At 45.6% G+C, this 17,934-nt stretch overlaps 1 protein-coding gene across 1 annotated transcript; it reads right to left on the bottom strand.

The window, feature by feature from the left end:
- Positions 1–1,782: 1,782 nt before the first annotated feature.
- LOC134450625 (ras-related protein Rab-11B-like) lies at positions 1,783–17,627 on the bottom strand. Its single transcript, XM_063200504.1, has 5 exons — positions 17,594–17,627; positions 16,363–16,558; positions 15,000–15,193; positions 8,424–8,504; positions 1,783–1,942 (listed from the first exon to the last, which is right to left on the bottom strand). The coding sequence occupies exons 1-5, from the start codon at positions 17,625–17,627 to the stop codon at positions 1,842–1,844; spliced, it is 606 nt and encodes a 201-aa protein (XP_063056574.1). The 3' UTR covers positions 1,783–1,841.
- Between the last annotated feature and the right edge of the window lie 307 nt (positions 17,628–17,934).

Genomic DNA, 17,934 nt, shown 5'->3' on the forward strand with positions numbered 1-17,934 from the left:
AATAAAGTGCATTAAGGGTAAAGTGCATAGAGAGTGGGAAAGTATGGCAGGTTAAGATGTCTGATAGTCAGTGGGTATGTGCTGTTCTTAAATCTGGATGTGGATGCTGTGATGCTTCTATATCTCTTGCCTGAAGGGAGGAGGTTAATTAGATGATGTGCTGGATGTGAGGGATCGCCCAGTGGTGTAGTCTACGTAGAACTCGGGTAGGCTATACGGAGTATGCCCACTTCTAAATTTCAGGGATCTCAGTATACCCACTTAAAATTGATTGATCCATTGTTTTGAATAGCACAAATATATACAGTATACCCACTTCAAAAAATGCTCAAATATACAGTGTACCCACCATAAAAAAGTAGACTACACCACTGGGATCGGCTATGGTTTTTCGGTAACACTTTACTTTACGGATCGCTAATAAGGTAGTAATTTCGTGTTAATTTCATAGTTATTTCATAGTTATTTCAGGATAATAACTGTTTGTTTTTAGTAATAACAACAAAATAACCATACAGTTTCCAGTGCAGTGTGTGTGTGTGTGTGTGTGTGTGTGTGTGTGTGTGTGTGTGTGTGTGTGTGTGTGTGTGTGTGTGTGTGTGTGTGTGTGTGTGTGTGTGTGAACAAAGTGTCACCGTGCTGCCAGTCATCAGAGTGTCACCACAATGCACTGGAAACTGTAGGCCTATGGTTATTTTGCTGTTGTTACTAAAAACAATCAGTTATTACTCTGAAATAACTATGAAATAACTATGAAATTAACACAAAATTACTACCTTATTAGCGATCCGTAAAGTAAAGTGTTACCGGCTTTTCTTTGCCTTACTGATAACCCATGCTAAGAAAATGGAAGAGAGGGAGGGGAGGTTGATGCCTATGATTTTACATGCTATGCGCACAACCCTTTCCAACCTTGTCTTGTCTCGCCTTGTAGTGTAACCATACCAGACAAGGATGGAGAATGTGAGGATGCTTTCAATTGTAGATCTGTAAAAATGACTGACAAACTTTAAATTTCATGAGCTCCCACAGGAAGTGGAGTCGCTGGTGGGCTTTGCTGATCTTAATGTTGGTGTTAAGGTTCCATGACAGGAATTCATGAATGGTAGTCCCAAGGAACTGGAAGTGAGTGGCCCTGTCCACCTCCACCCCCTTGACAGAGAGAGTGGAGAGGGGGCGAGAGCTTTTTCTGAAATCAATAAGCAGTTCCTTGGTCTTAGAGATGTTGAGAATCAGGTTGTTACTATCACACCGACCCACCAGCTCCTCCACCTCACTGTGGTAGTCGGAGTCATCGCCGTTTGTGATGAGGCCAACCACAGATGTGTCATCTGAAAATTTAAAAAGCAAAACTGAATTGGAGTGAGACTGACAGACGTGTGTAGAGGGAGTACAACAGAGGAGGTAAAACGCAGCCTTGCGGTGCTCCAGTGCAGAGCATGACACGGGAGTGGATTTTCACTCCGGTCCTATCCTGGTCCCAAAAGAAAATCCCATCCCTGACTGGAGTAAAAGAAACAAATCCCATCCCATCCACTCCTGAAAAGAATGTCTCCCAATCCTGCCCATTCCCACTCAAAATCAACCCTACTCCCGTGTCATCAAAAAACAAGGTTTCTTTTATTTTATTTTTAAAGAAAGCATAAGCGTCATTCCCGCTCCCATTCATTTTTATTATCGCTCCTGCCCGCTCCCATTCATCTTTATTCCCGCTCCTGCCCGCTCCCAATCATTTTAAAAAAAAAATGGTCTCCAATCCCGCGGGACCCACGGGATGGAATTCCTTAAAAATGTCATCTTCTACTCCAGTGTTAAGGAGCAAAGGCTGTGAGAGAAGTTAATCAAGCCTGACCACTTGTTACGTCCACTACGTTGTTGGCCTGAGACTCGTCGTTTGCAGACCTGTCGGCTATCTGCTTCTGGGACACAATCCGGTAGATTTCTGGAAAACAGCAGAACATGAAAGGATGGAATAAACAAAAATAAACAAATGAGTGCAGGAAGTGTGTGGCAATAGAATAAAGTTAATCTACTGTACGTTAACATTTGAAGGTAGGCAACAGTACGTGCTTAACAATGTGGAAAATTGGTTAATTTTAATAACAAAACCCAAGTTGTTACAAGGGTTGGCTAAAAGCAGTGGCATGAATGCAATTAATTCTGCATAAGGGTGGTTGACGTGAAGCCTTGTTTTTTCGTAACATTGGTTAAAAAACCTACAAAACTGTTATATTTCCTCTTAAAAACAAATGTCAATGAAAGAAGATGTGGTAAATTATGTTTCATATTAGTCTTAGATGAGAAGAAACATTTTTGTCAAGATTTATGTAAAGGTTTATGTAGACAGCTGTGCTGTTTGTTATTGGGCTGTTCAGATTAATGTATCGCGAGACTAGCTCACGAGATCTTGTTGTATAGTACCAGCGGGAACTGAAGCAATGTCCGATATGCGAGTCATGTGAATTATTAATAAACAACAACCTTGATTCAACTCATCATCTCTTCGTGACTAAGAACCGAGTCAAACTACATGGTGTCAGAAGAGGGACAACTGATATGAACACCCACATCGAAATCAAAGACTGCTTTGGATCCAAGTCAAGACATTACGACGGTAGGCTGACTAAAGCTAGTTCTACTTAGCAAATACAAGCTACCATGGCGGACGGCTTCAGACGGCCGGACCCCCTTGTTTTTGATGGGAACGTAGCGGAGCACTGGCGCAGGTTTGAACGCGAATACGACATCTTTATTGCTGCTGCTCATAGCGACAAACCAGCCAGGACCAAGAGCCTACATACTCCTTATCTTGCGGGGCCCGAAGCCATAGAAAGGGAGCGGACATTCACGTATGCACCCGCAGTCCTCGGTGACGATGACGCGGTGATAAGGCCAGCGGAGTCAAGGGAAGATCCCGTATGTTTAAAAAGAAAATTCAAAGAAATATGCAACCCCGAAACAAATGTGATAATGGAGAGACACAACTTTAACACCAGAAATCAAAAGCCAGGCGAGACGGTCGAGGCATACGTGAGTACATTGAGAAACCAGGCAAAGAACTGTAACTTTGGTGCATTAGAAGACGAGCTAATACGTGACAGACTGGTCTGCGGAATCAGTAGCGACACCGTCAGACGTACATTGTTGAAAGAAACCGAGCTCACACTTTCCAAAGCTGTACGCCTCTGTCACATTAGCGAGCTCACAGATAAAGCACACAAAAAACCCTCTCTGCCCAAAAAAAACGCGGCAACTGCCAGTGTCGACGCCCATACAAGTAAAACAAAAAGGATTCAACAGACAGACTAAACGGCTTACAAAACAAGACAACTTAACAATTACACAAACTGCAGAAATTGTGGTGGAACTCATCAGGCTAAGCGTGATCAGTGCCCAGCTCTAGGGACAGCAATGTCATCACTGTGGCAAACTGAACCATTTCAGAAGCGCATGCAGATCTGCCCAAATCAAGCACGGCAAGTAAAACAGGTGCATCAACTCTGCGCTGAATCAGATTCCGAAGCTGACGAGGAGACGTTCACTATCGATGGGCTTGTCCTTACACAGTGAGCAAGGCAAAAACAATTATGCTCATGACAAGGAAGGACACTGTTTCGTATCAGTCAATGACAAAAACCTGAAAATTAAAAGTCGACACAGGGGCAAAATGCAACGTCATATCTGTTCATACATACAATCAGATAAAACGAAATGAAGAACTGTGTACACCAATCAAACAAATCAAACCTTGTAGCATTCGGTGGTTCTCTGATCAAACCAATTGGTGCAGTAACACTACGGTGCGGGCTGAAGGAAGAACAACACAGTCTCCAATTTCAAGTAGTGAGTGAAAATGTACAGTCCATTCTAGGCTTACAGGACAGCCTGAAAATGAAACTTGTCACTTTCAGCAGTGAAGTGTATCACATTGACACTGTTCAGGATCAGGACACTGTCTGAGAAAATATTTCAAGATTATGCAGATCTATTCACAGATGAAACTGGGTGACCTACCTGTAACCTACTCGATGAAAGTGGATCCAAATGTGACACCAGTTGTCAGCCCTCCACGCCGTGTTCCAGCGGCAATGCAGAAAAAAGTAGAGCAAGAGCTCCAAAGGATGAAAGAATTAAAAGTAATCGTACCTGTGGACGAGCCCACAGAATGGGTGTCCAACATGGTGGCTACGCACAAGAAGGAGACAGGGGACGTTCGCATTTGCATTGATCCCAGGAACCTAAACCAGGCCCTCATGCGTCCTCACCATCCAATGCGCACAGTGGAGGAGGTCGCGGCCCAGATGTCGGGTGCCACCATTTTCTCTGTGCTGGACGCAAAGAGCTCATTCTGGCAGGTCAGACTGGATGAGGCCTCATCTCTTCGCACCACATTCACAACTCCCTATGGCAGATTCAAATTCCTGAAAATGCCATTTGGCATCAGTACAGCATCAGAAGTTTTTCAAAGGGCTATGGAACAAATATTTGCTGGATATCCGTGTGCCATTATCGTGGACGACATCATAGTGGGCGGCAAAGGACCTGAAGAACACGAGGCTAACCTGCGAAAGGTGATGGACCGCGCCAGACACGTCAAACTCAGATTGAACCCGAAAAAGTGCAAATTCGGGCTCAAGGAGGTGAATTATGTCGGTCACACATTCACTGACAAAGGGCCTCAGAGCAGATCCCAAAAAAATCAAGGCGATCAGTGACATGCATGCCATCTCCAGAAGACAAAATGGCTCTTCAACGCTTTCTAGGAATGATTAATTACCTAGGAAAATTCATTCCAAACCTGAGCGAACTGACATCGCCTCTGCGACAACTGCTACACAAGGACGTGCTGTGGAGCTGGACAGAGCATCAGCAGAACGCATTCACCAAACTGAAGGCATGCATCACCAGCCCACCCGTGCTTCACTACTACAACGTGGAAAAGCCGGTAACGCTCACCCTGTGATGCCTCCCAGCATGGCCTCGGAGCTGCGTGCCTCCAGGACCAAAAATCCAATAGCATAATGCATCACGCACGTTGACACAGACGGAGACAAGATATGCGCAAATCGAAAAGGAACTACTTGCTGTAGTGTTTGCCTGCCACCGTTTCTATGACTACATTTATGGCAAGCCTGTCCTGATCGAGACTGACCATCAGCCTCTTGTCACAATTCACAACAAACCATTCCACACAGTCCCAGCGCGCTTGCAGCGCATGATGTTGCAGTTACAGAAATTTGACCTCACCTTCACCTACAAAAAAGGGAAACATATGTACCTGGCCGACACTCTCTCTCGTGCGCCACAACACAAACGTTGACTCACAAGATGCTGACCATGCTGAGTTCGAGGTAATGGCCCTACAAGTGATATCTCCACGGCGCCTTGAAGAACTTCGGCGGCACACCACGTCAGACAGCCACCTCCAGAAGGTCACCAATTACATTCGAAATGGCTGGCCAAGACATGAAAGAGGCGTACCTACAGAGGTAAAACCATTCTTCAGCTTCCGTGATGAGCTACTGCTGGAGAATGACATCATCATGAAAGGAAACAGGGCAGTTGTGCCTGACTCGCTGCAGTCCGAGTACCTCCCGTGCTACACGCAGGACACCCAGGGACAGAGGCAACAAAGAAAAGAGCAAGAGAGAGTGTCTTCTGGCCATCAGTGAACCAGGACATAGAGGACTGTCACCACAACAAGCAGAGTGAGAACCAGCCAGAAACCACACCAACAAAAGGAACCGAAAAAACTGCACACAGTCCCTGACCTACCATGGTCCATTGTCGCCACCGACATCTTTGAATGGAAAAGCCATCATTACCTGGTGCTTGTGGACTCATACTCCGGGTGGTTTGAAATCGACCAGCTCAACAGCCTCACCTCCAAGACTGTCATACAAAAGCTGAAACGCCACTTTTCAGTTCACGGCATACCGCTAGAATTATACTCTGACAATGGGACCCAGTACACTAGCCAAGCACTTCAGGAATTCGCAGAAGCATGGGACTTTCGTCTGGTTACCAGTAGTCCAGAGTACCCGCAGTCTAATGGGCTCAGTGAGAGGGCGGTGAGGAGTGCAAAGAAACTGCTGGAGACCACCGAGCGAGATGGAACTGACTTCCATCTGAACCTGTTAGCGATGCGCAACACGCCCCGCGACATGGTCCTTGGATCACCAGCACAAAGATTAATGTCCCGACGCACCAGAACAACTCTACCCATCTGCAAAAAGCTGCTGAGACCAAAAGCAAAGGCCACCACCAAGGTCAAGTCGCAGCTGCGAAAGAGGCGCACATCATCACAGAAACACTACTACGACCGAACCAGCAAGCCTCTGACACCCCTCGTACCAGACCAGGTAGTCAGACTACAAACTACAAAGGGGTATGACAAACTGGGGATCGTGAAGAAGAAGTGTGCTGAACCACGTTCATACATCATTGAGTCTGAAGGAAAGGAGTACCGACGGAACAGACGCCACATCTTGCCTGTGAAAGAGCCACAACCTCCACACAGAGAGGAAGTGGATACTTCGCCGCATGTGCCTGAGCCGGCAACCAACAACACAACACTGTCTGAGGACTCTGTAACGGCAGTACCAGAGTCATGCCACAATGAACTAAATCAAGAAAAGACTCCCAGCAAGGTGGTGGATCACCACATGAAGGTGCATGTTGAAGGCCCAACTCAACCCACCACTTCCGAGTATCTTACCAGGTTTGGCAGGGTATCTAGACCCAACAAAAAGTACATGAGTTAAATGAAATGTGCCTGAGAGATATCAAAATGTTTTCTATTAATATGTTATTACAAGATATCTGAATGCAATCTTTGATTTTGTATCTGTTGTGTTATTAATTTTGGAGCTGTCCAAGTTGTAGGTTCTGATGGACACACCATGCAATGTATCTTATTCAACTGGGCACAGGTGAATTCCATTCTATATGGTATGTATGGTTTTTCTTTGTAATGGATGTTTATTCACTCCGGTTGGAGGCACAGCTAAAGAAGAGGGATGTAGACAGCTGTGCTGTTTGTTATTGGGCTGTTCAGATTAATGTATCGCGAGACTAGCTCACGAGATCTTGTTGTATAGTACCAGCGGGAACTGAAGCAATGTCCGATATGCGAGTCATGTGAATTATTAATAAACAACAACTTTGATTCAACTCATCATCTCTTCGTGACTAAGAACCGAGTCAAACTACAGTTTATATGTAAAATATCCTGCGGTGTGACTGTAACGTTAATGAAACCTGGAATGTAATATTTAGATAAATTAACCAACAACATTTTGAATAATGTATGAAGCATTTGACATGATTGCATAAATATACATTTTATATTAAGATATGTGAATGTGAAAAAACTCAAGACAGTAATATTAACTACAAGTTCAATTTCGTAACACAAATTGTATCCTGTGGGGTGAGTACCGCTTGCTGTGTTCCATTATTCACCCTCTGTACTGTGTACCTTGTTTGAGTGCAGTGAAGTACCCTTTCCACCCTCCGCAATTCACGAGGAGAGTACATTCCGATACCCGTTCTGTCTGATACACTTAACGGAAATGACGGTTGGTCGCGTGTCATCCGAGTTTACCAACCGCCAATATGCAATTCAACACGGAAGGCACTGTTTGTTATGCTAACACTTTTTAAAGTTACCCCTGCCTCTAATACACATGGCGATTGTCTTTGGAATCAAAACTATGCTGTTATCACGGAGATTCAACCGTTTGACAGATCTGACACTCAACTACGTCACAAACATGGCGGCCGTTGAGTGCGAAAAGTGTACAGTAACTGCACACTTCGAAAAATGGCCGTTTTGGGGGCGTTATCCGGGTAATTTACAGTACACTTTACCGTCGCGATTAGAAATGGAACACCCTCCGTACCCAAACACAGTGCGGAAAGGGCGGACAGTACGAGTATTGGAACACAGCATCAGTTATTGGAGAGTGCTGTGGAAGTTTAAGGTGACTCTTAACCTCTTAATATGTCTTCATATTGCAATGTTTCTGTCACGCAATGCTTAGGTTCATTTTATGGTGTCCTGTGGTGTGACTGCTCTTATAGAAGGAAAAAAAGTTTTTTATAAACGAAAACACATATTAAAATTAGACACAATGTCATTATCAAGTTAGCATGAGCTCAGATGTCATGAATATAAAATGATTAAAATGGCCATAATGCAGTAAATTTCTTGTGGTGTGACTTAAATTTTCCTGCGGTGTGACATGCCTATGAAATGTGTTGATGCAGGACACATATTCCCAAAAATGGCAAAACTTTTTTCTATTTTTATTCCAATTTCTTCCATCAAATCTTTCAGGGATTGGAATAACTTAAAAAAAAAAAAATGTAATCAACAATCGGCATAAATTCCACAACTGGCCCAGATTCCCCCATCCTACCTGTCAGGATGTTCTTGAAAGCCTCCTCTACATTTGTTGAGTCCAAGGCTGACGTTTCAATGAAAGAAAAGTTGTTTTTCTCTGCAGAGGAGAAAGGAAAAACAGATAAGTTACAGTACAGTACTGTGCACAGCTGATCTGAAGAGATCTAGAGCTGGATAACAGCAGGTGTTTGTAGGTGTGTGTGTGTGTGTGTGTGTGTGTGTGTGTGTGTGTGTGTGTGTGTGTGTGTGTGTGTGTGTGTGTGTGTGTGATAGCCGACACGGCTCTGAGGTGTGTGTGTGTGTGTGTGTGTGTGTGTGTGTGTGTGTGTGTGTGTACCTGCGAAGGCGCGGGCTTCGTCGGTGGGCACGGCTCTGAGGTGTGTGTGTGTGTGTGCGTGCGTGTGTACGTATGTACCTGCGAAGGTGCGGTGGGCATAACTCTGAGCTCTGAGGAAGGTGTGTGTGTGTGTGTGTGTACCTGCGAAGACACAGGCTTTGTCGGTGGGCACAGCTCTGAGGTGTGTGTGTGTGTGTCTGTGTACCTGCAAAGGCGCGGGCTTCGTCGGTGGGCACAGCTCTGAGGTGTGTGTGTGTGTGTGTGTGTGTGTGTGTGTGTGTGTGTGTGTGTGTGTGTGTGTGTGTGTGTGTGTGTGTGTGTGTGTACCTGCAAAGGCACGGGCTTCGTCTGTGGCCACGTCACTGAGGTGTGTGTGTATGTGTGTGTGTGTACCTGTGTGCCACCTGTGTGTGTGCGCGCATAGTGAGTTGTGTGTGTTAGACACAGGGCATGTGACGTGTCAGTGCAGTAGTGTTGGAGTAGAACTAGTGCTTGCAGTTTAGTGCATGATGGTTAGTGCAGGTTAGTGCATGCTGCATGTCGCTTCTACTTGTTGCTCTCTGCTTTCAGCTACCGCCGCCGGCTAGCCACCTCCCTAGGGGGGAGGCGAAAAGAGGAGCCGAGCGCGTAAGTCTCCTCTGCCGGTACACAGCCTCTCCATTGCCAAGACCTGTACACGCGTCCTCATGGCCACGCACGGTAACTGGTACCTTGCGGTTCCAGGCAAAGTTGTATGGGATCTGTGAGAGGCGTGGCATGCAGGCCTGCTACAATGTGGACACGCCCTGCTGCCCGTTAACCGAAAGCTAGGTCTGTGGTGGGCATGGAATTGGAGGACCTCACTACAACAACCGAAAACAAAACATTTAGCAGATTGGACTCCATACTGGAAAATGACAGACACCCCCTGCACCCGCTTCTGGCCAACCAGGGCTCCGTTTCTCGATTCTTGCCTTTGCTAACCGTCTTAAGTCGGTCTTGAGTTGGTCGTAAGTTGCTCTTGAGTTGGTCTTAAGTTGGTCTTAAGTTGGTCTTCAGTTGGTCTTTAGACGCAAGACCAACTTAAGAACAACTTAAGAACAACTTAAGAACAACTTAAGACCAACTCAAGACCTTGGTTACAACGTTGGTCTTAAGAACGAACAAAATGGCTAACGTCGTTAGCAAAGGCACTGTCGAGAAACGACCCCCAGAGGAGCGTGTTCAGCTACAGACTCCAGGCCTTCCCCTGCCGTACAGACAGACTACAGAAGTCATTTGTTCCTAGGGCCATCCAGCCCTTCAACACCACACAGAAAGACACAATGAAAGAGATTGTCATGTGTGACTGGACTGCCTAAACCACCCACTTTATGAAAAGTGTGTGTGTGTGTGTGTGTGTGTGTGTGTGTGTGTGTGTGTGTGTGTGTGTGTGTGTGTGTGTGTGTGTGACAATGTGTGTGACAATATGTGTGTGTTGGGGGGGGGGTGAGAGAGAGAGAGAGAGGATGTGTGTATGTGTGAGAGAGAGAGAGAGAGAGCATGTGTGTGTGGCGATGTACTTTTACTGTAATGTGCATTTATGTGTATAAATTCTTTGTGTATGTTTGGATTTGTGTATTTATGTAAGCTGACAGACACCTTAATTTCCTTCGGGATTAGTAAAAGTACTCTACTCTACTCTACTCTACTAACCCCTGTCCCAGCTATGGGCAAATAGCAAAGACCTCAATGGTGGACCAGGCGGAGGATGGAATCAGGGAGATGTACCACAACGGCTGGGAAGGAGGATGAAGGCTAGGGGAGTAAACCCTGAACACAAATCTGCAGGTGGGGACAGGCAATAGGCAGAACCCAGCAGACCGGATTACTGGTAGTCCCCTGCAGCTCAAATCAGAGTGAAAGTCGTCATGAGTTCCTCATGCCACCGGAAGCTACTCTGTTCGAGCAAAGAATGGTGGGAGTAAGGACTGCGCACCCCTACCCTCACCCTAATCTCTTCCCTAGCGCAAGCACCTAGTTCCATCCATTCCCGTCCTGTCAACCCCACCCTTCAAGTCCCCCAACCAAAGCCCTGTGGCGATGTGGAATAGCGGAAGGCACAGGCCAAGGATGTGGCTGGGAGTGCCTAGTCAAACCATGCACACAGTCGGCAGTGGAGTGACGGTCGTTGTGTTACGGGATGGGGCAGCGCATCACCTCGGCAGCTTTCACTGTGTCTGAGCAGCTCCACACTGCTCACCCCTGACGGGGAAGGACCTAGAAAAGGTGGTCTAAAAATGGTCTGTTCCTCAAATACTCTGGATGGTTAGCCGCAGTCATCAGAGCATCCCCTACTGCGGCCGAAAAACTAAAAAGAAGAATATTCATCTGAACATTGCCACCTGGAATGTTCGCACCCTATTGGACATGCCTGAACCATCCAACAGGCCTAAACAAAGGACAGCTCTTGTAGCCCTTGAGCTTGCAAGATATACAGTAACATCGATATTGCAGCCCTTAGTGAGACCAGACTACACGGCGAGGATTCCCTTACAGAAGTGGGTGCAGGCTACACCTTCTTCTGGAGAGGGCTTCCTAAAGGCACATGTCGTATCCACGGTGTGGGTTTTGCTGCAAAAACCAAGCTTCAGCAGCACATTCCAGAATCCCCTGTTGGCATCAGCGAGCGACTCATGACTTGGCGTATTCCTCTTGCCAAGAAACGCTTTGTCACCATTATCAGCGCCTATGCACCAACCTTGGACGCAGATATTGCAATCAAAGAAGACTTCTACGGGAGCCTTGATGCAGTCATCCAGAAAACCCCTGCTACAGACAAACTCCTCCTTATGGGTGACTTCAATGCTAGAGTAGGTACAGAACATCTAATCTGGGACAAGGTCATCGGACAACATGGGGTAGGGAAAATGAACAGCAATGGACATTGGCTACTATCCCTCTGTGCAGAACACCAGCTACTCATCACAAACACCATCTTCCAGATGAAGAAACATCTCAGGACCACCTGGCAGCACCCCAGATCTAAGCACTGGCATCTCCTGGACTACATCATTATCCGCCAAAGGGATAGAAAGGACATGACCATTACCAGAATCATGCGTGGGGCAGAGTGCTAGACTGACCACCGCATGGTCAGATCTAAACTACATCTTGACATTCCTCCTTGTCGCCATAAAACGACCCCAAAGAAAAGACTGAACACTGCAGATTTATTCAACCCAGACACCATTGCCAATCTCCGCCGTCACCTTGCCTGCAACCTTTCCCATATCCAGGAGGACACTGATGCCAATGGCTGGCCAGCTCTATCTGTAGCTATACAGTCTGCAGCATCAAAAGCCTTAGGCACAAAGGCCAAACAGCATCAAGACTGGTTTGACAACAACTCCCTTATCCACACAGTTCTACAAGAAAAACAGCAGGCTCACAAGACTCTGCTTTCTAACCCACAATGCCCCACCTTAAAATCCAACTTCACTAATAGGCGAGTACATTTAGGGTTTAACCCCAAAAAAATTGATACAAAAGGTTTTTTCATGGATTCTATTACTATTGGACCTGCTAAACGACATACTAAAAATCTAGTAAAATCTGACTTTGGAAAATGAGTTTTTTCAACATAGCTGCCATAGGCTTATTATAAGGGTCAAGAGACACTCAAGGTAAAGAGGCCAAAAAATTTAGCTTGCCGATATCACCATGAAACTTAATCCGGTGATTACTCACATATTTGTGAGAAAAAAATGTATTGCAAGTTTTCTGAAATGTAATGTTTTAATATGGTAATTGGACTATATCTAATTAAATATGCATTAAATTTCAAAATGCAAAAACTCAAATTCTGAAAAAGCCAAGCTCAAAATTACTCTTTTATTTTGTTGCTAGTAAGCCAGAAGATATCTTCAGAAGAGATTATGGACATCTCTTTTTGTTTTGTAGTAAATCTAAAAATCTTTGTGCAGACTCACCAGCTAGCATTTTTTTTTTCAAAACATGATTATTTAACATCTCTCTTAGATAAATAATTGAGTTTTATGTTTCTCAAGTTCTTCCAGACATTCTTTGAGTCTGGTGGTATCATAGCATGTATCAAGGACAAGGTCAGCTGTCCTCAAATCATAGCCTCTCCACAGAGGTGTCCTTAGGGCTGGTGCTGGTGCTCCTATTTGCCATGTACACCACATCACTGGGCCATGTTATCTGTTCTCACAGCTTCTCATACTACTGTTACACCGATGAAGCACAGTTACTTTGTGCCAGATGACTCCACGGTCACACACATTTCCGCTTGCCTCTCTGAACTATCCACAAGTATGAAGGAATGCAACCTTCAGTTGAGCCTCGCCCAAATGCACTGCTCGTGATCCCAGCCAAAGATTTAGGTTGCCATGATATCGAACTCAATATGGATTCTGCTACTGTTGCCTCAAATAAGGCCACAAGAAATCTAAGTGTCATTGTTGATGACCATCTATCATTATCTGACCACATAGCCTCAGTTTCCCAGTCATGTCCTCTTTTTCATGCCCTAATTGAATACAAGGCCCTGACCCTTGCCTATGAAGCTACAACAGGCCCTACTCTGGCTTACCCGAAAGCTATGCTAAAGCCATATGTCCTTTCAGGACATTGTCTGTCTCCAGTACCAACCGTTTCACCTTGCCCTCTACTTACACATGTAGTGGCTCCTGTGTATTCAGTTCAGCTGCTGAAAGACCCAAAATACCTAGTGACACCATGATTCATCACTGATGATGTGCCCTGACAAACAACACATGGATATTACCATAGCAGTAGTGTCTTTATCCACCCAAACAGCACTCCAAACAAACAGATCCTGAAAACATGTTAGTTCATGCCAATATAATTATCATGTACTAACCTTTATTTTAAAAAACTTCGATCTTGAAAATGACACCTTTCCTGAAGTTAGATTTTCCAAGATTTTTTGTATGATAGTAAGGACAGCTGGATGTATTGAAATCAGTTGAAAAACCTTTTGTATCAATTTTTTTGGGGTTTGGTGCATTTTGGCCATAGATGTACTCGACTATAAGGCCAGAGCCAAAGCACAACTGGCTCTGAGGAGCATGCAAGACACCTGGTGGTTAGAAAAAGCTAAAGAGATTCAACACCTTGCTGATTGCAATGACACTCACAGCTTCTAAGATGCCATCAAAACCATATATGGTCCTAGGACGCAGATTTTCACCCCTGTCCGAACTGCTGCTGCTTGAGTCTTCTCAAGGACCGCCAAGAGATCCTTGACCGCTGGGCCAATCACTTTGAAAGTCTACTAAACCACATCAACCCTGTAGACCCCAACATCCTCGACAAGGCACCAGTTATGCCTCAGATGCGACACCTACACAGCCCTCCTGACTTCAGCGAAACATCCAAGGCCATCAGTAGCTTAAAAAACAACAAAAGCCCAGGACCTGATGGTATCCCAGCAGAAGTGTTCAAACATGGAGGCTATCTTCTCATGCGCCGTTTACACCTTCTCATCACCCAAATCTGGATATCTGAGATAGTGCTCCAGGACTGGAAGGATGCTAACATCATTGTCCTGGTGAAATCTGAAAATCAGCACCAAAGTAGCAGTGTACAACGCAGTGTGTGTGTCCACCCTACTGTATGGGGCAGAAACAGACGCCACATAAACAGCCTGGAGATGTTTCACATCAGATGTCTCCAAAAAATTCTCAATCTGTCCTGGGAAGACCGGATCCCCCACACTGACATCCTGAGTACGACTTGCACCATCAGCATGGAGGCAGCTTTGGCCAACAGACATCTACGCTGGGTTGGCCACACCATCCGCATGCCTGGATACCGTCTCCCACATCAAGTCCTCTATGGGCAACTACCCGAATCAAAGTGGCTCCTGGTGGCCAGAAGAGACGCTACAAGGACTACACAAAAGAACTCCTGAGGCATTGCGAGATCAACCCTGGTCACCTTGAGGACCTAGCTGCCAACAGACCAGCCTGGAGAAAGACCTGCAAGAAAGCAACTGAGCAAATAAACAACATCTTTATTGAAAGGAGGACTACAAGACGTGCACAGCGACACCAGAAGGCAGAAGACAACTCCTCTCAAATATCAGGGCATGCCTGCTCCATCTGTGGAAGAGTGTGCGGATCCAAAATCAGTCTCCATAGCCACATGAGATGGCATCAACGCAAAAAAACGTTGACTCTACCCCTCCCCCAACCCCCATCCTGATTGGAACAAGAGTCTTCATCGGACATGATGGACAGCTGAACGTACTTGCGAAGGCGCGGGCTTCGTCGGTGGGCACGGCTCTGAGGTGGCACAGGTCGCTCTTGTTGCCCACCAGCATGATGACGATGTTGTTGTCAGCGTGGTCCCTCAGCTCCTTCAGCCAGCGCTCCACGTTCTCATAGGTCAGGTGCTTGGCGATGTCATACACCAGCAGCGCTCCCACCGCACCCCGGTAAAACCTGATGGAAGAGCAACACAGTGTTTAGAGTAGTAGAGTAGAGTAGAGTATCATGTATTGATCTCGAGGGAAATTGAGCGTTTTGTAGAAATTGAGTGTTTTGAGCGTTATGCTGGGCTTACACTGTGCGACTTTTGCCCCGATTTTGCCCCGATTTTGCCCCGATTTGGCACTCTCACGTCTTTTTGGGAGTCGGGCCGATTTCTTGCTTAATCGCAGGTCAATCCTGCGTCTCGCGTTGTGCAGTGTACATGGGGTAACGACAAGCGATTTCGCCTCACAATCATGCAATCGCAGGCTCGCAAGAAAATCAAAACTGTTTGAAATCCTGGCCGTGCCTCGTGACCAAATCGCACAGTTAAAGCAGTGCTACGACCCGATTTGACACTACACATGCACAAGTTAATAGGGCCGTGCGATTTGCTCTTGATCGCGTCCTCATCTCCACCTGAGGTGCACATGTTCCCTCCTCTCCAGCCCCGGGAAACACGCGTGTCGCACAGTCGGACCACTCTGCTCACATCCGACTGTCGGCTCGTATAGTGTGTCGTGAGATATGAACTTTTAAACCGCGAAATTTCCTCGTGCAGTGTGAGCAGGAGCTTAATACCCACGAGTGAAAATATTGCACAGTGTATGCCCGGCTTTAGGTAAACCAGCAAGCTGTCCAATGCCCATGATGTACCAACTACTTTGAAATTCATTCAGGAAATTCCGTTTTCACAGACAGTCATTTTCAGATTGGGCACACACACACACACACGTGATGATGTGACTTACAATCAAAGAAACTCAAGAGAAAGAACAATCTCTTGGCAGGGAATGCATTGGCCATGGTGTAGTACGGGGGCGTTGCCTGAGGACACGAGTGGATGGAAAATTAACTCCCTTGCGCATGGTCATTGGTCAGTGGGTGCGATGGATGCCATTTTCGTACTCCCTTGCACATGGTCAGTGGGGGCGACACCATGATGGATAATTTGTGTCCAAGTAACGGCAGCTGTTGGTCAGCAGTAATTGCTGGGGGTAATTAAGGACAGCTGACAGACATTCACGCTGTCCTATGACCTGTTCCACAGTGAATAACATTTCCGTACTCCCCTCGCCATCATTTCCTACTACGCTGTTATGACGTGAGTAAGCCCTCTTGTCTCAAGCCTCTTTGCTTACAATGCTGTGACGGCTCTGTAGTACTCCTGTCCTGCTGTGTCCCAGATCTGGGCCTTTATTGTTTTGCTGTCCACCTGGATTCTGCGCGTGGCAAACTCCACGCCGATGGTCCTTTTTCTCTCCAAGTTGAACTCATTGCGAGTGAAGCGAGAGATCAGGTCACTCTTCCCCACTCCAGAGTCCCCAATCAGCACCACTGCCACCATTCAAAAAGGAAAAGAAATCGTTAAAGGGACACTGTGCAGGAAATGGTCAAAAAAGGTACTGCAACTATGCTGCTCATTGAAACTGGGTTGGCTATCACCAAATTGCATATTTACATGAAAGTTTACTAGTAATAAACAAATATTTTCTAGTATGGTCCAAGTAGGGTCATTTTTGCAGCTAAAAAAGGCAATTTTTGAACATTCAAAATGGCGGACCATTGAGAAGATCCCCCTTTTCATGTATGAAAAGTGCAATTTTTCCAGTCATAATGAATACTTAGAATTTGATGGTGGTCGTAAGTATTCATGAAAAAGGTAACATTAGTGAATGGGTAGCATGAATTCTGGAAATAAACAACTAAAAATCTCACACAGTGTCCCTTTAAAGTCATCAGAACACTGAAATGTGTCACAAATTACAAACATTTACAATAACACTCCAAACACAGAGCAAAGCAAATGTGCATTTTCACCACAATCCTAACAATGATCTCTATCTGTGTTAGAAACAGAGGTGGCTCCTCCATAGGGGCGATTTGTGCGACGCACTACCAACTTGGAAACATAATGGTCTTCTTTGTCTGGAAAAGATGCCTGTCATAAGCTAAGGATTTTTTAAGAGGTGTTTTTATCAAGATGGTCCTAAATGGTCCTCAATTATGCCACCAAAAGAATACTGTACAGTGTACACAATTGAACTTTGTCCCTGTTGCAGCACACCACACACAGGAAGTTGAGATTCTGTCCATTTGTCAAACTGAGAGGACGTTTTGCTGCTATATTTATCCTCTTTGGCATTTGTGGCCTACATTTTATTCATGCATTTTATTTTATTTATTTTTTTGAGAAAAACAGTGCATCAAACAGGCACAGGATTCATCGCCAAACGGCCACCACTAAAATAGCTTTGGATTTGGATGTTACATAGAAAAGGCAGTATTCACACCAGGCACAGATACATAATGCAAGAATGCGGGCTAATAAAGTCATGCGACTCACATAGCAGTTCTAGGGGTGGCTTTTACCTTTGAACTCGTATTCATCATCCCTGGTCCCCATACTCTCATACAAATCCAATGGCTCCGATGACACGTGAAATTGCTGACAATCACATCCTACTTCCTTGATGTAGCCTACTGGACTCGATCCCCACAGTTGACAAGCTCTGGCACTGTAGGCCAACTGCCACAGAGCAAAACAAATGTGCATTTTCACCACAATGATCTCCATCTGTGTCGGAAACATATGTGAAGAAGGGTGTCATCAGCGATTATAGGATTTCTTAAGAGGCGTTTTCTGATCAAAATCAGCTAGGCTTAAATTGTTCTCAATGCCACACTACACAAGAATACTGTACACAACTGAA

The sequence above is a fragment of the Engraulis encrasicolus genome, chromosome 6 (assembly GCF_034702125.1).
Source record: "Engraulis encrasicolus isolate BLACKSEA-1 chromosome 6, IST_EnEncr_1.0, whole genome shotgun sequence".
Classification (NCBI taxonomy): Eukaryota; Metazoa; Chordata; class Actinopteri; order Clupeiformes; family Engraulidae; genus Engraulis; species Engraulis encrasicolus.

What these genes read in the sequence shown, in the direction of transcription:
- LOC134450625 (XM_063200504.1), bottom strand. Translation starts at nt 17,627, where the DNA reads ATGGGGACCAGGGATGATGAATACGAGTTCAAAG. An exon ending in TGATGAATACGAGTTCAAAG is followed by an intron (nt 16,559 to 17,593) that starts GTAAAAGCCACC and finishes GAATGGTGGCAG; the next exon opens with TGGTGCTGATTGGGGACTCT. An exon ending in TTTCAAGAACATCCTGACAG is followed by an intron (nt 1,943 to 8,423) that starts GTAGGATGGGGG and finishes GCTGTTTTCCAG; the next exon opens with AAATCTACCGGATTGTGTCC.